The 22,993-nt window shown below is 39.8% G+C and overlaps 1 protein-coding gene across 1 annotated transcript in view; it reads right to left on the bottom strand.

Annotated features, from left to right (window-relative positions):
- The window catches only part of PEX14 (peroxisomal biogenesis factor 14), a gene marked incomplete at its 5' end in the record, with an annotated part of 39,843 nt that overhangs the window by 8,645 nt on the left and 8,205 nt on the right, over positions 1–22,993 (bottom strand). The window contains 2 exons of the mRNA XM_009703902.1: positions 447–532; positions 7,276–7,398. Coding sequence (XP_009702204.1) covers positions 447–532; positions 7,276–7,398 — 209 coding nt within the window. The remainder of the gene's footprint in view (positions 1–446; positions 533–7,275; positions 7,399–22,993) is intronic.

Here is a 22,993-nt window from a genome sequence, read left to right as displayed (position 1 = left end):
ATGTATGACAGACCTGGAAATTAGCACCTTCTTTCCAACATTCTGACTGGTCAAAGAAGATTCTTTCCTACCCATAGCACAGGATCACCAGTGGACAAATCATTAGACTGGGGCTATACAGTAATGCCTGCTGGCCAATGCTGGGAGAATCCCTTCACTGAACTGTATTCAGTTTCTTTAACTTAAAAAATTCCAAAATATTTACACACAATGAAAATGACTTTGTTTCCAGTAGTTTGAGGTCCGCTGCTAAAAACTAGTTTTGTTTGCTTGCTACTTTTTCACTCTGCATTTTCATGTTAAGCCTCTACATTTCTCAAAGATACCAAGGCAGTGACAATAACAGGTATGCTTCACCAACTTGGAACCAACATGACCATTTGGACATGAGCAACACAACATCATTCTCTCAGAGTACAGTGTAAAAGCGGTGAGGGAGATATTACCTTGTAGAGCTGGTGGAATCCAAAGGCAATTCCTGCCATTATGATAGCCAAAGCCCCGTAATCTCGCCATCTGGAGCCAGGTGGACCTAAATGCCAAAAATCAAGAAATAATCATAGTTAGAACTGCAGGCGACAACATTTTCATACACCGATTTTATCAGAGAAAAGAGCAATGAATAATGCCAGTTCTGCAGTTTCTTAGCAGGCACAGATATACTGAGCAGGGGGGCATGAAGATGTTGGTAGTCCCTCAGGTACAGTGTGCAAGCTTCTGGCCCTAGGACACTGAAACGTCTGTCCAGACCTCTAGCATTGACACTGGCCTTGCACAAAGTGTCAAAGGGAGACAAATCACAGCAGCAATTTAAAAAGTTCCATTAAGCGGTTTTGCCCTACTCTTTCCTCGCAGAAGGCGCTCTGAACCCTACTGCACTTTCCCCAGATAACTGTCTGTGGTGTTAGGACTAATTAAGGTTAACTCATTACTTGAATACATACTGTTATCCACTACCACAATTTTTGAAAATGAGGACAGAGCCAGAGACCAAGAAGTGCGCAGAAAAAAAGAAAACGGAAGTGTTTTGAGAAAGAAGAGAAATCTATCAGGGCAACAAATGGGTTTATGAACACTGTGTCAGCAATTATGGACCATTTCAGTAAGGAAGGATCCAGTGTCTTTCAAGTCTGAATTACAAATAGGGACCAAAGCACACATAAACAGCAGAGAGGAAATATGCAATTAAATATCTACAGAGAGAGGTAAAGAAGTAGATAAAAGCTTGAGATATTTAACACACAATTCTGCACAGAAGCTTAGAGACTCCACAGAGCAAAGCAAAGATATGGTATGCTCTGCTCCTTCAAGCAGAATCAGAAGATACCTGTAGTTTTCCACCAGCTTTATCCTTTCACCTCCCTCGCAGTTCCCTTAACAAATCTTGTACTGCCCCCGGTTTTCTTTAATAACAAAGAGGATGCAGAGTGATCTTTCCTAAAGTTCAGTGGCAGGATGTGGGCAGAACTGATGAGGTGGAGGCCGGTGTGCACTCTCCAAACAGACAGATCCAAATCTACATGTGACCTACAATGTCTCAGAAATGTATTCTGCTCTCCCAAGTTTCAATTTAGGCTTTCAAAGGGAGGCTTTGACTGCCTGAAATGGTTGGAAGCTTGTCCCCTTTCTGCTTTGCTTACCTATTGCCATTTTTCCTGTTGCTGAGATCTTCTACAGGCATTTCATTGCAAGAGTTACTCCTAATCCCAGCCATTAGGCTCTACAGACGGGCACTGACTCTCAAATATTGGCACTGATAGCTTCTTGCTGCGTTTTAGGACACAGCTCCTCAAATTGCCCACTGGCTAGAAATCTGAACAAATTAAAGCAGCTCTGTCAGAATTGGTGAATAGTGTCACCAGGAGTATTTTGGGTTGCTGCAGTTGCAGTTTTGGAGCTTAGGCACATGATCAAATTATCATAACTTTTTAACTTAATGAGTTAACACACGTCAGCTAAGCTGCAGTAACTGGCTGTGTACATGTCAGGATTTAAAATGATCTCTGGCTAATCTTGCTGCAAACCCCAGTCATCCACCCCACCTTCCCCTCCTTACTCTGCTCCCACCATCATTTCTGGTATCTGAAGTCTTTTGGTGGTCCAGTTCTCTGCCCTGAACTTCTGACTAAAAACATCCTTCTATGACAACACAACTTGTTCCAGGCTGTACTGCCTATTGTAAGGGGTTAATTAATCTCAGAGGGTCTGTGGGCCCAACTGTGCCCTGTCCACGGCAGTCCTTGACTGGCTGTCCCCACCTACCTCCCAGTCGTGGTGACCCCCGAGTAGAACCCGTAGGACCCTGTCCCCTTCGCCCTTTCACCTCACTCTTCTCTCCCTCCATTCCTGTAATGCTTGAGCTAAGAACATTTTATTGCCCCCTGGTTTTCATTATTAATGAAAAGGGACCAGAATGATCTTTCCTAAAGTTCAGAGAGTCTATAAAGACAAGAAGCTGAAATGCCATTTTACTCATTTTAGAGATGTGTGAAATAATTCTGTCTTGTGGCAAAAAAAAGTGAGGGAGGTGGAGAGGAAAAGTGAGGGAGGGACACAGCAAAGGCTCTGCATTGACCACATCAGCTTTACAATGTTATGAAGAATGTCACAGCTCTGCCTAAAATCCACATTCAATCTTCCTTTTCCTCTGCAATACTCTAAAATGTGGGGTGGAGAGAGGGTTAGAAGTTTCTCAGTTGTAACCTCAGCGCTCACACTGACTTCTTTGCACGTCCTCAGTTTCCCCACTTGTAAAACTGGAACAAAATTCAGAGAAAGTGAAAAAGCACTAATAGCCCAATACCCTTCAGTTTACGCACTGGGGAAGTAACACACCATTCTACATGAGACCCTCAAAAAGCAAATGGAAGGGACACAGATATTTTCTGCAGCTGTAAGTCTGTGTTTTCTGTAAGTATATTTCATTTCCACAGTGGCAACTGTAAATTGCACTTCAGATCCCCATTCATCTCAGAATTAACTTTCCTGACATCAATTAATTAGGCCTTGTGCATCCAAGTAAGGTCAGCCTCACTAGTATCCACATTTAAAACTGTAGAAACTGAGGCTGGAAGAGGTGATTTTCCACGAGCAAACAGTGAAGCCATAGAAAGGAAGTGGGGGGAAAAAAAAGACTTTGGATTCTAGTTACCATTTTTAATTGTAAGAGAAAACAGTCTGTATTCTACAGCCTCCCACATAATGAAGACACAGGGGTGGGAGAAGAAGATCCAAATGGCAAAAAAAACCCAGTCACTGGAGCTGATTTTTAAGCAGGTGTAAAATCTGCACAAAAACCCCATAAATGGAGACCATAAATACCATGGGGAAGAACACAGACAATACCTGGATGATAAGCATGCAGCTTTGCACACCTTGCTCAGAAACTCCCCTGAGTTTGCTTGTAATTATAGGGGTTAGAAAGGTAAAAAAAAATATAAACCCAATTAATCATTTAAATATTTAAAGTCAGATTTTTGTCCTCACTGTTGGATTAGTATATTTCATAACGCCAACAGCAGACAGCCCTGGTTTTTTACTGGGGGTTCATTTTAGAGCACGTTTAAACTAGTCAGATTGAGTGATGCTTCCAGCAACTAATCGCATGTCAAATAAAAGATATTTTATGTAATAAATTACTGCTACAAGTAATTCAAATGTCATTTATCAGTTTTATTATCAGTCAGGCAAAGTCTTGTTTCTCTATATTAATCAAATTCAGGCTTTTTTTAAGCTTTTTTTTTTAAGCAGTTTTGACACCTCTTGGCAAAAGTACAAACTGGAGGAAAAGAATTACTCCTCCAGAACAGGAGGAGAAATAGTAGAGATGGTATTGAGCTAAAATACAGTGTCCAGAAACTTAATTCTTGTCTGTTCCTCCCAAAAGTTATTGTTGTTTCTCTTAAACCAAACCTAGGAGGAGTTCAGCATACAAGAACTATGCTACTCTGAAGGCTTACAAATACACTTCTTTCTTGTTAATTCTTGAAGAATAAGAAGGTACTTACATAGGTAACAGCTATTTCCAACCAAACATTAGAACATTAAGTAATATCTGCACTAGCACTTCAATTTGTACAAAAGGAAGTATTTAAGTGGTATGAATTACTTCCTGCAACTTTAAAAATCAGAACAGACTGAGTTGACAACAGCAGGAGATTAAGCAAGTAAAATTGAAAGGTGCACATAGGATTTATTGTTCTGAGTCACAAGAGTGGACACCTTAAGCTGGCGTTGCTGCCAAGATCACCTACTCAGCTGTTTGTTTTCTGAGTAAACTCTTGAGATGGTTCTGAAGCCATCCTGAACTTCTGTACTCATAACCCACAGCTTTAACATAATTTTTAAACATGAAGCAGCAACACCTTGTCTGCTTACGTTTCTAAAGACACTAGCCACCGCTTTTCAGAACAGTACCCTCCTCAACTGTTTCTCCTTTTTGCTCTGTGGGGGGTAATTCTTTCTAGCTTCGTGATTTTGTGTAGAGGTATCAAAACTACTCCAGAAAAACTTAAAAAGAACCAAAAATACCAAACACAAAGTAGTTCACAAGTCTTCAAGACCTGAACTCCAGCAGATCTGATGCTGCTTCACAAGAAACTCAGATGTCTTCTTTGGGGAAGGCAGATAAAGCTCATAATATTTTCAATATAAGCTCTTCCAATATGAGTTGTTCCCATCAACAAGTCAACTTACAGATTCAGCAGTCTACCTATCTCATTAGTCCTTTAGATGTACTTTTGAACTTCAAACCTTGAAGTGTTCCAATGCTAGTGTCATGAGTACCCTGTAAGAAGATGAGCATAACAGATAGACAGAAAAAGTAGTATCTATCTTTCTCTGCACATGGCAACCCCTGACAAATCTGTGAAAGATAAATTGACTTAGTAAACTATCACAGAAACAACTGTCCTGGAGTAGATTTGGACCAATTCAGAAATATTCATTACAGGATTAGTATCCAACTGATGAAAGAACCTACAGCAAACAAGGCACCTTGAAAGAGCACTGAGCCACCGCACAGTCTTATCCATCAGCTCTAGAGAAATCCACATATTCTTTTTGCAGTTCTGATACCATGGAAAGCACTCAACAGGAAGACACAAAGATGGATCCATCGTTACCACCACCAGTACTACACCGGTCAAGGACTAGAATAGGGCACAGATGACACCTAATCAAAACAAATACTTTGGTCAAACACATACCATGTATATTTAGCTATTTTTTCTTTTCATACATCCATTCAGAGGTTAAGCTTAAACAGAAGGTCTGCAAAGAATGGCTAGAGAGGGCAGGAACAATACCTAATGAACCTATTGACACAATACCTCCGATTTTGGGGGTTGCTAAAAAGGACTGGCTCACAGGCAAAAGCTTTTGGTTCAAATTATTTTAAAAGCACCGATCAGATTGCAAAGCTAGAGCACCAGTTTACAATTACAACCCCTACAAAAGCTTTGCTTTGGTGGTATTTTTATTCACCTTTGGTTTCTGAGCATTACAGAATGATACTTTCAGATTTCTCTTTGGAGATGTTACTGGAAACATTTTGATGTTTAAATATTAGTTAAGATTCTTACCTAATAAGAAGACATTGGGAGCTGGTGCTCTGAGGAAAGCCAAAATGGTAAAAGGAAAAAAACCAAACAGTGATAAAGCTGCAAGGGTTAACAATGATGACAATGTTTTCCAGTTTGAATTGCATACTTCTTTCCTGCCCTACTCATATTAGTGGAACACTATAAAATAAGGGAAGATTAACTCTTCTGATATTGGGTTGTGATAAGAGTTAGCTGAATGAGCCATGGACAGCACTAAGAGGGATCTGGCACTGGTTCTTCTGCAAGAGAGCAGATTTTGCTTTTCTGGCATTTTCTGTGAACTACAGTAGATAAGTATTAGCCCAGGAGGCAGAATTCAGTCCTGGAGTTCACCAGCACACCCAATACAACAGTCAGAAATATTCCAGTTCTGAGCCCAACTCCATCACAAATGTTTTTCTTCCCAAACTGTGCCAAACCAGAGTACTTAAAACTCAGAAAGCAAGTCTAGTATTGTCTCTAGCAATAGGAAGACTATGCCATAAATGAATAAACACGGGCCTAAATGGACTGTTACATTGGTCAATATCTGACCTAGAGCTGTTTAGGAGCAGTATCAAAATCCTATTCTTAATACTTGGCAGGTAAGTGAAGTGATTTTCAAACTGCCAGACACACATGTGAGCTGAACAGCTTCTTTTGATGGATTTTTAATGGTGTGTACTTTGGTTTTTATTGTTTGGAGCTTAGATACTTTTTTGCGAGGTTTGTTTTAAAATGCAAATATATATGTAAATTTTGCGTCTACACAGATTATGTTGGGACTTTAAAAATTCTTTGAGAGTGTATTTTGTACACAAAAATCATACAATCACATCCACACAGCCTACGCAGAATTTCTGCTGTCACCCCTCAGATTATTTAAGATTGAAGAGAGAAAGCTTTTTAAAATTAAGGATCCATATGAACTGTTATTATTATTTGTAACTTGACACCACTCGTAAAACTCACAGACCTTAAACTCACATGCTAAGTCCTGAAGACCTTATATTCTAGCTTGCTGCTCATTCTGAAAATACATCTCTTTCAAGTAACTGTTCAGGGAGTTGGACTCCACGATCCTTACGGGTCCCTTGCAACACAAGATATTCTATGATTCTATGAACTGATCGGTTGCCTGACTGTTAAGAAAATAAGTCCTCTAACCAAAATACAAAACTTTGAGACGATGTCCAACAGTTTATTGAACAGAGTCCACTGCTGCAATAACTAAAGATGTAATAGTGTTGCACTTTTACAGCACCTTCTATCCAAGAATCTATCAGGTCCATTGTACATTAATGATGTAAATATTAGAAAACGCTGCTGCTGAAGGGAAGCACGACCTTAAGTTTTACAAGGGAAGAGATAGTCCTACGTTGGCTAAATGCTTTTTTCAAGTCCTTACAGTGGGTCAGAATCTAATTTGTATTGACTATACACCTCCAGGTCAAGAGGTGTCACAGGCTAGTATGTATGATGTTTGTTTGTAGCCGATGATCATTTGTATCTCATTTTCCTTGTGTAATATGATCTTGTCACAGGCACCAACAATTATGAAGTGCATTCAAAGTAACATTTGCTGTCAGATTCTGACAGAAAGTGTGGCATTAGTTGAACGGAAATCTAGGATCTGGCACAGAAATCACCACAACAAGCAACAGGACCAGATGTTTTTCAAAGTGTTACTTACTATACAGCACGGGGTGAGAGGGCTGAGTTGGCACCAGCTGCGTAGAAGGACCTGGGGACTGCGACTCGTCCGTGCTTGTGCCCGACTGCTGGAACGCCAGGTCAATTTCTTCATCTGTCAGGCCTGGGGGAGCAGAGGAAATGAAATCAGTTTAGCACCTTTACCCACTTGATGCACGCATAATTAAATTCTCAAGCCAGGCAGAACCCTTTCAAGCTGCAAAGAATTTTGGCACTGACTTGAGCAGTAATGCCTCCCCAATTTTGGATTCACTGGAATGTCTCCCTCTCTCTTTCTCTGTTGCAATTTAACCTTAAGCGACAGAATATTAGCCTCAACGCTGCTTCCAAATGTGGCTCATTCAATTTCCTTAATTTATCCTTGAGTTTATTGCTGCTTTTGAAGTAGCTTTCTATTGCAATTCTCCATTCTTCCCCCGAAAAAAAGATACCATCAACTGCAAATGTGGCTCATTTTAATCTGTAATGGTGTAAAAAAAAAAAAGAGGGGAAAAAACTAACAATAATGCATGAAAACAGACAGGGAAACAAAAAACTAATTATTGGGTTAGACGACTAATTAGTCTAGATCGTTTCCGAAGACGGGAATAATTTGCTTTATTTTATGACAAATGCAGAAATAAAAAGAAAAAATCAGGACTGACTGTGATTAGTATGAATGGGACACAGAATGTAAGGAGGAAATAAAACTATAACAAAACAGATCAAAACAAGGCCAAGCCCAAACTTTCAGCTTAGCATTGCCCCGGCCTATTGCTGCACGATTAGATTGCCCTAGGGCAGCCTGGTTTTTATTTCACGCAGAGCTGCAGTAACACTGCACACATGGTACGTGCTGGTGCAGTCACTCCTGCCACCAGGCAATGCCAGGATGACCATCTGTAATTGGCCACAACATATGGAAAGGATTTGGCCAAGAAGGGTGAAAAGGAAAGCAGCTAAAGGATTCACAACGACCAGCATCTGTGAACAAGGAAGCACAGCTGGATTATTTTTTCCAACAGGAGAAAACATCCTCTAGGAAAAGAATTTAGTACTCAGATGGCAACCACGATGTGGGGCCTGGACAGCTGTGGATTTGTATTGTTATTCTCCTGCACAGAAGCAGATAGAAAGCCAGTGTCCCTGCTATGAGGAACACGAGACGTGATTCAAGACCTTTTACTATACATGCAGCGTGTATGCAAAAACATTCAGAAAGGCTGGAAGTGAGAATATAGAGTTAAGGAAAGAGATTTAGAAGAGAAGAGGCAGACCACTCGAATCTCACAAGTTGTTGCAGGGACTGACCAGAGTGAGAAAAATGGTATGAACATGACAGCCGTGGGAGAAAAATGGGGGAATACTTTCTCTCCATCAGCTCCACTCGAGATCCATGAAGTATTGCTGGGAGATGAAATTCCTGAACTTAATCCTTTAAAACACTTAGCTTTTTAACATTACAGGGAGCTACAATATAGAAAACAGCCAGTCTTCTGGGCATATTACCTAAGTTTCGAGACATTTTTTCAGGATCTTAAACTTCACTGCATACTGGGGGTCTAGACAGAATAATCTGCAGCACAAATAATATTGCCAGAAATAAACACACAAGTCCGTCTCAGAACTGTTGTTTAATATCATAAAGCACTAACACAGTGCTTCTGGTATTCAGAAGGCTTTATAACTATTAACAGATCTTCTCTCTGTTCCTGTGAGTACATGAGATACTGTGAGTCCCTGTGAGATACTATTCTACCTACTCTACAGGGCAGATACTGATGCACAGAGAAGTTAGGTGATTTCTCTAACATAAGAGAATACTGTCAGTGTCAGACCAGTATCAGACATCTGAAGTTCCTGATCTCTGGTCCTGCAATCTGACAAAATCACCCCTTTACTTGTACTTGATGCATGCCTCAAATAGTAAGGAACCAAAGCCACACGTAACAGTATGGAACAAGACTTGCGGTGAGAGTAATAAAAGGCACATGAACACAACTCAGCCTACTGTTCTAGTCACAAAAGCAGTATTTATGGTGTCTAATCCATGTTAAAAAGCAAAGTCCTAATCAGAAAGAAACTGTTCTAACCAGCTCCTAATTATCCAATGTAAGAGAAAGCACAAACAGATGCCAACACTGCAGATCACTAGTAACTATGGAATTTCATAATGATGGAGACAACATTAGCTGCTGCCTGAAAATGCAGCTCCCACTAGAATAGGGCATGTTGTTCTATTTCCATGCAAAGATAGCAAATTTGATAATATTTAACACTTAGAAATGTATGGAAGTTACGGACAATCCTTATTTCATTCTACAAAAAGAGCAGGAAACAATGCTTATCATATCCTAACCATACTGCCCCTTCTATTCACATCCTGTTTGAGAAAAACATCTAAAATCTTCTGCAGATAAAACATACTTCTAGGATTACTCTGGTCCTGCCAACTAGGGACACTCAAGTATCACGGTTTCCATTAAAACCCTGCTGTACTGAGAAGAAAAAGCTGATGTAAATGATAGAATGATAGGAAACCTATCATATTTGAAGTCCTGGTTTGAATCCTGTGCAAAGTCGTGCAAATTAAAATTGTTATTACTTCCCTGGACTATTCTGCTGCCTTGTGAAGTGGTCTTGTTCCTGGTACTAGTGGCAATATACAAAAGAACATCACAACTACATTCCTTCTTAATTATCAGAGGAGAAGACTGGGAGTGCTATCACCTTGGAACACCTCCTTATTATTCATCTGAACAAGATGTTTTTAAGGCCCTGTCATCTTGGCTTCCAAGCATCGAGGGAATAATCTCCCGGAGCTGATTCCTTAAGCATATATATGGAGTAAGTCTGCACTGCAACTAGTCATCTGTGGATTCAGAAATATACCTGTCTTCATGGTTGTCATTTCTTACACACACTAACAAAAATGTACAAGATATTCTAAGACTGTCCTCAGGCAATTATAACTAACTCATCAAAATTCCCTTTGGACTGAGTTTTTTTCAGATTCACCACCTACACACATGTATGCACACAGTATGAGTTTTCCATGCCCCAAATTATTCAACCCCGATATATTAATTACATAGAAAAGTGGGAATTTCTAAACCAGATCAAAGTGTCATCTGTTCCAATATCTCATTTTGCTTTATTTTATCACAGCCCTTCTATCACTGCATTATATAAAAAAGTATCCATGGTCCATTCATTGTTTTAACCTAGTAGGAAGCTGGTAACCCCAAAATAATACCACTTCCCTTGGATGCAAAAGCAGTGCCACAAAAACTGGAGTTTTGTGTCCAATATAACTCTCAAAGAGGTATGTCAAGAAAATCACCTCAGTTTAACAGAGGAATTGCTCTAAATCGACTTTCTCAACACTCTGGAAAACAAACATTTTAGTTCTTCTGGAGTTGCAGCAAGATCAAGACCACGCAGAATGCAAAAGGTTAAAAGGAATAATAAAGGAAACTGCCAATTGTAAGTGAATTATATTTGGCTTTGAAAGCTGAGCCACGGCTATATTATAAAAGGCATCTCTTTGCGTTGTTTACCATCACCCTGACTAATGCAGACCTTTTTTTTTGTTTTAAATAATCTCATGCAAATTAGACACACACTTCCTTCCAGTTGATTGCTATCTGCAAGGAATAATCTAACCGCAGAGGGTACTGAGCAAGGACTGAGCTGAGGAGAAGGATGCAAGGAAACTGTCTTCATAGCCCTACAGAATGCAAACCTATTCCCTTCCCCCAACCATCCATTTCATTCCTCTACAACACCACAGCCATTGCAAAGAATTAGTCATAATTTTCACACAGAAAATTCCCTTTTCAGGCTTCAGGGTGTTGATCTGAATAATCCAGCACCCATGATTGTTTTGCACTCAACGGTTCTTGCTGACCCTCTTTTGTGATTGTCACTGCTGCCACTCAATTTTCAGGGATCACTCAGCCTCTGTAAATTGTAGTCAAACGCAGAATCAGAGCAAGTCACAGAATAAAACGGGTTGTCACAAACATCTCTTGGCGCCTGCACCTCAGGTATTGTATAAAAAGCTCCTTTGCCTGGGAACTTTTAAGACCTGACTGTCTGTTTAGGCCCTTTTATAATATCTACTACTATTTAATGTAAGGACCCCGCGTACATCAAAATACTGCTCCTTTTATGACCACTCTGAAGTAAAGGAGTACTTAGAGGAGTACTGTTATCCGTATTTTATAGATGAGGAAGAAATGAGACATACAGGTATGAGAAGTGCTCCAAGGTCAGAACTGAACCTCTAACAGTCAGAAAATAACACAGGAGATGTGAGTCCCAATCCATTGTTTTACCATAAATCCATTCTTCTCAATTTTCTGGATGAAACACAGTAGCAATAATTGCAACGCAAAAACCTTGCACGAGCTTAACTACATGAGCCACCAAGTTCCTTTTGACATTTCAGTGACAATCCTTTTTCCCATCCTATCCGCTGAGCATGACTTTTTCTTCATTATATTCCTTCTTGCATTGCTCAACCCAATAATTCATGCAAGTTTTCACAACCTGAACGTAACATTAGTTTTAGGGAGAAAATTTCTGGTTAGGAAGAACTTACAAATTCTGCCATAACAGGGAAAGGTGGTGGAAAGAATTAAGTTCCTTTTGTGGGTTTCCAAAGCCAGCTTTATTACCACGCTGACAGACCACCCTGGAGCGATCATCACACCCACCCTTTTGCAGGGACAAAAGGCAGGGGAGGGGTGTGGGGTGGTGCCCGTTGTTGTTTTCCTCACACATGCACACACTTTCTATTAAGAAGAAAACAAAACAGAACTGGACAACTTGTTTAGCTACAACAAACTACATGACGACCTGAAGTTAGTGCATGGTATCATATGACTAAAAGGAAGATCTACTGGTAGATGCTCTGAAACGACGTTACGCTCCTGTTCCTGGAAGCCACTGAGTCAACTCTGCTCAGAAAGAACATGGCCACATTTTAAAAGAATCGTCATAAAAACCTTCTGGGATCTGATCCAGCCTAATGATTCCACCTGTTCAGTCAGTTACATACAGTGCTGGGTGGTTCTTTTATCAAATGTTTGTCCGATATCCTACTGTGTGCTTAGTTGAACACACTTCAAAAGGGTCAAAAAAGCACAGTCTCCTGATCCATTTTCTTTCACACATCTTGGTTCATGGGGCAGTCATGGGCTGAGCCCAACTCAACATTTTAACAAAACCTAAGGTCGCAGAAACATCGCTGTGGTTTTTTACCCTTCACTTACATTAAGACACTGTATTTGAATGTAAACATCCTGCTGCTGCACTTGCAGCTCAAACTTTTTGTAAAGGAACCCAGACATCAAAGAGAAATGGACTGGTCTCAACTGCCAGGCCAAAAAATGCAGAAATAAAAGTAATTTGAAAAGTTACTGAAAGGGCTTTGAATTCGTACAGCTTTATTCATCTACAAGACTGTTAATTATGCAATTGCAATCTTTAAGAAACATTATATACTTTAACCTATCAGAGTGACTAAGCAGCAATCAGAACTGATAACGGTGCTCTAACCTCAGCTGCACAGCTCTAAAATAAGGCAGGAAAACCTGCCTGACAGTACAATGCTAAGAATTACAGTGAGCAAACCAGGAAGGAAAAGGTTAAAATAAAAAGCATTTCGGCATAACAAATATAAATAAATAAATAAATAAATCTGGTAGCAGATTCTCTTCCTGGCCAAGCTTTTTGGAGTCTATAATAAAATGAAGTGTAATGGAGGAGAGGAGGGCAATGTCAGAGGGTGAGGGTTTGGGAGAGAGGTTGTTAAGTATCTCCCTCTCCTCAGCTGTGTTTACTCCATTTACAGGACCCCAGGTGATTGATAGACAGACAAAAGAAAAGCAAGCAGATAGTAACCCCCCTCTGAGAGCATCACTAAAGGGGATAACTCCTGACATCATCTAGAGCCCCAAACTCTCCTTAGCCACTTGTAATTAAAAAGACAGAGCAAGATACGCAAACCGGAGAAAAAGTAAAAGAGGATTTTTTTTTTATTTATTATTAACATTTTGTTGGAACAGTAGAGTGCAATAAGGACTCTCAGAGCCGTTAAAAGTCGTCGGGTGACCTGCAGACCCCTATTTCCCAGAGCCTTGTATAAAATTGAATTTTTTAAACATAAATTACACGTAATGACGACACTGTAAAAACTAACAGTAATGGAAAGCTGTGCTGTATTTCATTAGCCTGTATTATTCCGTGCCACCTGATCCAGCCGGGCCTTGTTTATGAGTTAGTGTGTTAGCAGATGCCGATGGAAGCATTTGCTTCGACCTTGCTCTTCTCATTGGGGCATGAAATTACGACGGCAGCACCTTGATATTACAGCCATAAATACAGTAAACTGCAAATTTAAGCCAACGGCTCCTATTGTCTCTGAACATAAAGCTGATCGGTATTTATTTAAAAGGAGAACGAAAAAAAATATTATATATCACCTTGTTTATGGGTCCAGTCCCCCCCCCTTCCCCTAATCTGCCTTATTCACTTGGTTAAATACTAAACAAACAAACTAAATCCTCCCTATTTTCTACTGATTAAATATTCTCATGAAATGAGTATTGTCTTCAGAAAACTGGATCAAAGTATTTTCACTCTGAATAAGAAAGGGCAAACGACTTGCTTAGCATGTCTTGGCATTGAAAAAACAGGAACAAGTACTACAACTTCTCAGTTTTCTATATAGGAGAAGTTCAAAATGTAAAATGAAAAAGTTGCTTCTGGTCATTCATTCATGTTTGTGTGTAACATGTATGTGTACACACATCAGAGAGAGAAAGAGAAATATGTTTCCTTCCAGTCTCCCTTGTTAATACTATTTCAAATCAAGGAGGAAAGATAGAGGGGAAAAAAACTGCAGTAAGAGTAATAGGAGGGGAAAAAAATGCCTAGGATTCCTGCTCAGAAACAGCAAACAACAGGGAACTCAGGACAGCCTCATTCTCCTATGGGCATTTAGGGTAAATACCCCCGTGCACTGACAACATACCCACTGAAATTTATTAGAGGGGAAAAAATCAAACACAAAGGCAAAAGGACATTGTAGTATCACAAAGCATATCACAGCATAAATCACAGCATTATAAGTCAGTGCAAAATGTATTTCACTGGTAGTTTCAAAGCAGTGAAAATACAGTTTCACTTGTAGTAAGAGAGGTCAGGTCTTCCTCTTCTAATGTAAAGTAAGCTCCTTGCTTGTATAAAGTATGTTAACTCTGCTCCCCATAGAAAAAAAAGGGATACCTTAAGTAAAAGCTCCCAATACTCAGCTATGTATTTCAGGGACCAAAGAGCTAAGAGGAGAATACGAGGAACAACAGGCAGGACAAAGTGGCCAGATAATGGGACTCGGACTCCGGGTTCTGAAATGCAAAAGTCCTACTAGATGCAGTGCTATCACAGCCTTAACAGGATTTGGATGCCTCGTTTTTTCATTAATCTACAACAAATCTTCATGTAGAAGACAGCATAATTCAACAGGCACAATTTTTCCTTCACAAAAAGTTCAAATTAGAAAAAAGGCAGACAGCAACATGACTCTAAATCAAACAAGACATGTCCAGAAGGCCTGACTAACCTGAATTACAGAAGCAGAAGTTTTGTTACAAAGCCCAGTTAAATTCCTACACAACAAGCACATGCAAAACCACAGCAAAATTCAATCTTAGGTACCTTCTTCCAAAGACCTGTCTATTACAGAGTCATTCTAAGAATACCATGATCAGCAAAGACGACAGAAGAAACATGTCTTTCTGGTTGGACTTGATGATCCTAAAGGTCCTTTCCAACCTAATGATTCTATGATTCTATAAATAAAAATCTCTCCTTCTAAAAACTGGGGGAAATTTTGTTTTATCACCACCTATGGGTTTTATTTTTAGGTATCTCGCCTTCAACTTCTCCTTTCTGTTATAATAGAAGCAGAAGAACAGTACCTCATAGAAAGCCTCCTTTGAGTGGACAATGGTAGAGTAAGCCCACCTGTCTGTTGCACCACTAGTGATGAAAAGACAATGCATGTGACTAACCTGGAAGCCAATGTTGTAACACAGGAACACAGGACATCCAATTCAGCCAGTACATGATGTGAGAACACTACACAGAGGACAAAAAGCTCTGCATATTTGAAATTATTTCAAATTTATATCTACTTTGGGGGTTGAAGGCTTTGAAGACTATGCCAGGATGCCAGTTCCAAGGTAGTTTATCAGGAATAGAATATAACCAGGGCTCTGATATTTGTTTAAAAGAAGCCCGTATAAGGCAGAAAATCCAGATAATGGAAGAGACGCTACTCTAGTAACCATAGTGCTGTCATAATTTGTTACCAGAGCTGACAACCTCCCTAGGAATGAGACTATGCATTCAGAGAAAACAAGTATTAGATACACTAAACGGGTAAGCTTCCAGGCATACCCAACCTGTGATCTGCAAATGCTTGCTGCGATTCCTGCAGGGGAACGAGTCTCCTGGTGATGGTTCCTGATCCTTAATTACTTGTATTATAACACTCCTTAGAGACGCCAAAAGGCATTCACTGTGCAGGTATTGTGCCAGCTACTGTGCAGAAACAGAGTAGAAGGCAGTCTGACCCAAAGCGCTCAATAGTCTATGTGAAGAAAAGCCAGGTTGGAAAGAAAAACACTGCACACATAAACAAAGTGACTTACCCAGAGTATACACCAGGTCTATAAAATTTTTATTAAATTTGGAACCACAACAAAAAACATTCTATAAAGGTGAAAGGATAGTTCATTTCCAAAAGTAGAACAATTTGGCACACAGCACTTCAAATCCCAGAAACTAAACTTCATTACCAACACTAAGCACAAATTTTAAAAACAGCAGTGTCAGAAAACCTTTGTGCTGCAGATCCATTTACTTTGTGTGAAAGAAAAATATTTTGTTAAGCAGTTTGTTGAGCAATCGTAACAAAATGATTGGCCTTTGGCTACTCTTTGATCTGTGATATTATCTTTAGGAGCTTCTAAGGAGAAAGCCAGAGGTTGTTTTACCAACTCGGGTAAGGTAAAACACCGGCAATACAGGAGGTTTGGTTTTGATCTATCTTTGGAACTCTAGTTTTAAACTGTATTTCCAACAACTTGAATGAGCACTTCACAAGAATTCTGCCACTGAAGTAGAAGGAGCTGGCCTGGAGGATCTGCAGTCAACCAGACATCTCTAACTCCAACATCTCCTTTGTTATTGCAGCAAAGAATAACTAGGTCTTTCAGTGATATGGGCCTGAATACAGTCCGTAATAGACTTGACCTAGCAGACTGGCCCTAACATGGAATAACTCCAGATCAGAAGTCACTGCTGATCTGTTATTACTGGACTAGGCTGGCCAGACTCTCTTTCTCCCCAGTTCTGTGTTCAAAAGAAAGGAATTGTGTAAAAGAACAGCAATTTCAAGCCATTCTAAGGAATTCTTTAACCAGATTTGTCAGGATATCTGAAGGATGACTTAGTTTGATACATAAGAATGAGAAAGTCTGTCCTGATGGACCATTCCCAGTTCCTTCTATTACTCTGGAATTACCCCAAACACACTAACACGAGCACCTGGATACTTTCTATATTAGACAATAGAGTAACCTCTGCAGAATAAGATTAACTGGAATGTAAAGAGCAACTTGCCTCAATGTTATTTATTTTCCCTTTTACTTTCAAAACCTTAAACTTTAGAAAGGAACAAACCAAACCCATTAGAGTCCAGACTTACCACACGAAAAAATCGTATGAAGTGCATACTAAATGAAGTTTTAGTGTTTGAAGAACACAAAGAACGGAACATTGACTATGCAGTACGACAGTGCATACTGTGCACTCTCTCTGTCAGGAAGTTGCTATAAGGAGCATGAAGAACAGCGCTACAGCTGCATGTTTCTAAGAAAATGTAAAAATACATGGAAGTATGTATGGAAAAACATACGGAAATGTAAAGAAATCAACACTGGGTGATGAGCCATGAACATAGGAGTCTAAGTCCTTTTTCTGACAGTTTCTCACAACCTTATAGAGAGTCTTTGCTCCCCTAAGCCAGTTTCTATAAAGTGGAATCAAAGTTAGGCACCTAGGACTCAGGTATCATCGCACTGAGAAGATAAGCTCAATTAAGGAAAATATATCTAAATACTACATATTTGATTATTATGGTACAAATGTTTCAGGTAAATCTGGTTTGTACTTCCCCCAGAAAGACCGAGACACTAATACACAATCATAAAAAGACACGTCAGCAAGTATTCATTACAGATTATAAATCACCTTCGTTCTTTCTTTTGTTTTAGAGAAATTTTTTTACATGCCATTAAAATATTGTTTGCTGAATGCTACTACAAAGCTAGCCACCTGTAAAATTAAAGGTTGGTGCTGCCAATAACAGTGTTGAAATACCTTCTGTTTAAAAGGTAAACCTACTTTGTAATTTTTAACACAACTGTATAAATATTTCTCCACCCACCCTTCACAATTTTGTTGGTTACATCGCGTCCATTTAGACAACAACCATCTATGTCATCACACAGGATGTTAATCTTGGGTGGAGAAGAAAGAAACAATATCAAATGAACTTTTAAGAAATCCAGATTATGCATTCAAGCAGGGTCCTTCATGATAAAAGAAGAGTGAAGACAAAAAACACTAGGGGACAAGTCAATAAAACAGCAGAAGTTTCAAACGATCATTTTTCATCTTTTGGCCTGTTTATTGTTATTTTTTTCTCCCCATGTGCCTTCAACAGCTCTTCAGAGTTCTGGAGAAAATTAAAGGAGTCTGGATTAAACACCCAAAGGACGACTAATGCTAACAATACTAAAAATAATGAGGTTAAGTGGTGGAAAAACCATGGTGACCACACACGGAGAACTGGAGTGGTAAGGTAGAAAAGGAGTTTCATCATTGCTCCCGTGGGACATGCACAGAACATACTAACTGCTTCTAGTTCTCTAGGGTTCCGATTACCATGCCAAACACACCTCCAGAGTTTCTTTATTAGTATAATAAAAAGCCTCGACACATTTGCGTTCTATTCCCAGCCTTGCTATTGACCTTGTGTAGGTCATTTAACCTCCATCTGCCTCAGTTTCTACATCTGTAAAACAGGAATAATATTATACCATATCCTTTGTAAAACGTTTGAGACTGACACGATTACAACATGCAAAGACTACCTGACAGTTTTGAGAACCTATAGATACATTACACACATTTGAGCTAGGTAAGGTGTTTGCAACAAATAATTTATTCAAGGAACAACTTTATCCCTTTTTTTTTGTGCTTGTAGATCATCTTTGGAAATACTTCCGATTTCTAACTCTCACCAAACTACACAAAGACTCAAATTCATGCACTGCTTTGACTGGGAACTAAAATACATGGCATTTCTCTGGTCTCCTTTTGCCCAAGTGTTGTCCTTAAAATCCAGTCACTGGGGCTGAATGTTCAAAATGGAAATACCAAAATATCTAAGCCTCACAAAAGTTCTAGCCCAGGAGTTAAAACAGGAACGGTTACACAGAATTCGCAGAGAAACCGGAGTGAAGATTAAGAAACATTTACGGGCATGTTCCTGCAACATAACACAAGTCAGATCAGTAGGTTAGGCAGGTGAAGCAGCTGAAAAACTCGCTACCAGTATCAACTCGTACTGTATGAGGATCGCTTTTGGAGTTCCAGGACTAGGAAATATCCCCTAAACAAAGGAATCACCTCACAAATAAAAAGGGAGTGATTAAAAATGGGAGGATATTCCCTTCTGGACATTACAAAAGAATAAGTCTCCTTTCCAGGGTGCCAAAAGGCTCATCAACACCACTATATAGGGCTGCCCCAAGAGCTTTTCACAGTCGGGGTCAGCAATGAAGGGCCAAGGATGCACTTTGCAGATCCCTCTCTCTCCACATAACATTTCACACTATACTCTTGAAGCACAGGAATCATGCCAGGCACAGGTAGGACACTGTTGCAGGGGAAGCAACTGTTGGATGTGCCGTTTAAGGGGCAGACCTCCAAGCAGCAGCTTCGCCCGGGGTCCCCCAGGGATGACACAGCCCCCACGCTCCTGAGTGCCAAGTCCAATGACCAGACAGAACAACTTACCCTTTACAGTCACCCCAGTAGATGAAGCTCACCTAAAGGACTCCAATTCTTTTCTCTCCCCATTTCCTCCCTGGTTTTCTTTTACCGCTACTCCTGCCTGTCTCGGGTGGCCTAGCATGAAAAAAGCTCTCCTTTTGTGATGCAGTTATCTGGGACCAGGTGAGGCCCTGACTCTGCAGATAACCTAACAAATGGGCAAGAGCAGCTTGTGTTCTTATTGACAGTGCACGTGCTAGTAAATACCAACCTCCAGGGTATTCTCAGTAAACATACAGCCATCCCTAGCTTCTAAGACACACACACACGCAAGCGCTTGCTTTACCCGACACTGAACTCACACCTCACAAACAAATTATTTAACTACTCTATCCCCCAAGGAAGACAGTGATCATTTCAAATGCAGCTCCCTGCTCGTCTCTCACATACACGCAACGGCCTGATAGGTTAAATGCTGCCATTTAATTACAGTAATGGAACCTGCTATTTTTTGGTTCCCTTGAATCCTCTCTCGCTCTCTTTTTAAAACAGAGTCATCTTTTAAACATGTGTTTTATATTTCTGAGTTTAACAGCTGCATTCTCCCGGTTACTTGAAGAGCAGGAGCAATGATATTCTGATATTCTTCTCTGTTCCTCTGAGCAACTAGCCTTTTAAATGCTACATAAAAAGGAAGACAGGCTGGGGGAGATGCTGTAAGAAGGGATACATGCTAACACTGCAGAGGCCAATCTGCCCCTTCATTTACTTAGACGGTTTGCGTTGATTTTATTGAATAAAACTAGCTTAATCTCTCCCACCTCCGGAAAGCAGCTGGGGCCTGGAGAGGATAAACACGAAAATGCTTTGAGTAATTTTACTGAAAATGCTATAAACATCAGCACATCACACTGACAGTATGGCACAGTATGGTTATATTTTTATATATGTATATGACTGGGAGTCAGAATTATCTCAGATTTAACTGTTCTTATCTGACTCAGTTCCCCCCATCTAAAACAGGGACGGTATTTGCTCTGTTCCCACTGAAATTTGGAGTTTGCAAACTGTTTGGAGAATGTAAAGGTCTAACAAAGAAGTACCTTAAATTAATCTTATAATCTTGCCATTCCACAAATGGTGTCACAAGCTTAGTCAGTTAATATTTGTAGAGTACTTTGAATATGCAAAGCAGTATAGAAATATGGGATATATGTTTGTTAAATTAACGAGGACGCTGCAAAACACTTTTTTTTCCCTTGAGTGAACTCAGGAAGGGGGCTGTAGGCGGCCAAAGACTAGAGTTTTATGGTTAGTTGTTATTGAAGGAGGACATGTAACACAGTATGACATGAGTAGCACAATAACTACTTGTGGATTTTACATTTTGTATTGTGTGGCAATTAGGAAAAAAAAACAGAAGCAAAGCATAAGTACTTCCAAGTCAAAATAAATTCTTACCTATGCTAAGGCCACAACACTCCTAGAAAAATACCCTATTACACCTGTCCTCAGCTTTATTTGTCCTCTAAATGTGAAAAGCTTATTTATTTGTTCCGTGGCAGTTGGCTCACAATCAGCCAGCCAACCATGCAAGGATATTGCCCATCTTCATTCTCTGGTATGGATATCCACTGGTGTCTCTTAAGGATGGAATCTTAAAAGGTGAGGCAAGGCAGAGACAAAGACAAATTTAATTTTATCACCATAAAAAGGGACATTTCCACATGGGCAGCAAGGACATGAATATCATGTGTATGCGGGAGCGGGGGGGATTATAAACGCATTTTTGGCGAAATTCAATAAAGCTGATTCCACTGCATAAGGTCAGCAATTTACTTTTAAAAAATGATATGATTGCAACTTTTAATATAACCCATGTATTTGCTGCAAGATGCTCTAGAAGATTGTGTAATGTAGCCACCCGACCTCTCCACAGGAGCAGAGATCACCCCATTTACCCTTTATTGTCTTGCTAAATGCAATGCACATTTGCACGGTATGACAAAGTCAACAGCTTTTACTTCAGAGAGCCTCAGATTTCATGGAGAATGAATTCCCTGCTCTCCTCCTAGGGGACTGGAGTTTCGCCTGGACTAGGTTCCATCAGAAAGAATAGGAAAGCATGAACCAAAAACTAAATTCCCCTTTTAGCTAAGGAAAGAATGATTGCACTCCAGATTAAAATTAAAGAGGGAATAGTGTGTAGCAGAAAAGCAAACAGTAGCATTTCATGTTCACAGGCACCCAAGACATAGTTTTAAACAGAGTAGAAATGTTGTCTAAGAAAACCTAGAGAATTATCTCATACAGGAACTTATTTTATCTTTCCTAGCAGGAAAGTATCATTAGGTCTGAGATGGATTTCAGCAGAAGAGCAACACAGATTATCATAATTACACTCCTTTTTTTAGCCCCAAGAGAGAAGGCTGTCTCTTTAGACTTAGAATACCAGGTTCATTCTCAGAGTAGATCAGGAACTGAATTCCTTTACTTGGTCCAGGAAGACTGGGGGGAAACCCTGGGCTGGATGACGACCATGGAGAGCAAATTCCTTCTATCGCAAAAATATTTTTATACAAACGTACATAGATTTCTTCAACTGTCTCAAGGTGAAGCTTGCTTCAAAGGTCAAAGCTGCAGGGCTGGATTAGGATTGCACGCAATCTGCCTGAGCCTTGACATTATGACATTCTAAAGTTTGCAGCTCTCCCCTCCCATACACAGCTGACAGAAGTAAATTCTCAACCTCTCTGCAAGCGTGGCTTTTACTGCAGCAAGCAACTTCAAAAATTGCACGCTGCAGCATCAAGAACTCCAAAACAAGCATATCAAAGCAGTTTATAAACATAGCTAACATAAATCTTACCAAGTCAATAATGCAAAACTGGTAATTAACCCCATTTTACAGATGGGCAAGCTGAGAACAAGTAACTTGCCCAAAGCCAAGCAAGCAGTCATATCTCAGACCTCCAGTGCCTGCTCTTAGATTGTGAGTACAGAAGTGACTTTCTTTTGGCACTCTGCATTTGCTTTCACTTGAAAACATGACAAATAAATTCTTAAATTTACAAGTCACACTTAGGGTCTGGGTCTTTTTTGCCCATCACTAAGGCTAACCATTTCAGGATTCAGAATATAACTGACTATTTTAGCACTGTATTCTAGAATAGACTTCAACTCACTCTGCTGTAATCATATTGGTTTTTCAATGCTACCAGGAATGGAAATATTATTTTGACAATAAAAAAGGCAGATATGACTCAAAACACACTGAGTGAGCAATAGGAGTTAATTTTGCAAAGCCATTTTTAACGGCTCTTTTACATTACATAGTTACTGTCAGATAGCCAAGTGGAGAGACATCATTAAACCCATGACATTCCAATTATTTCTTAAAATTAAGCTTACAACCAATATTTTGTAGCATGCATAACTTCCTAGGCATCAAACTGCTCTGTTCCAATTTATCAATAATTTTCAAGCTACAAAACCATGGCAAAGGTAATTCTGGACTTCTCACTGAAATCATGAGGAATTTCTGTGGTCCAACAGAAACAGGAGATGTAGCAGACTGTTTACGC

The sequence above is a fragment of the Cariama cristata genome, unplaced genomic scaffold, assembly GCF_000690535.1.
Source record: "Cariama cristata isolate BGI_N322 unplaced genomic scaffold, ASM69053v1 scaffold13367, whole genome shotgun sequence".
Classification (NCBI taxonomy): domain Eukaryota; kingdom Metazoa; phylum Chordata; class Aves; order Cariamiformes; family Cariamidae; genus Cariama; species Cariama cristata.
Note: the sequence above shows the minus strand (reverse complement) of the source record. Positions and strands in the feature narration are given on the sequence as shown.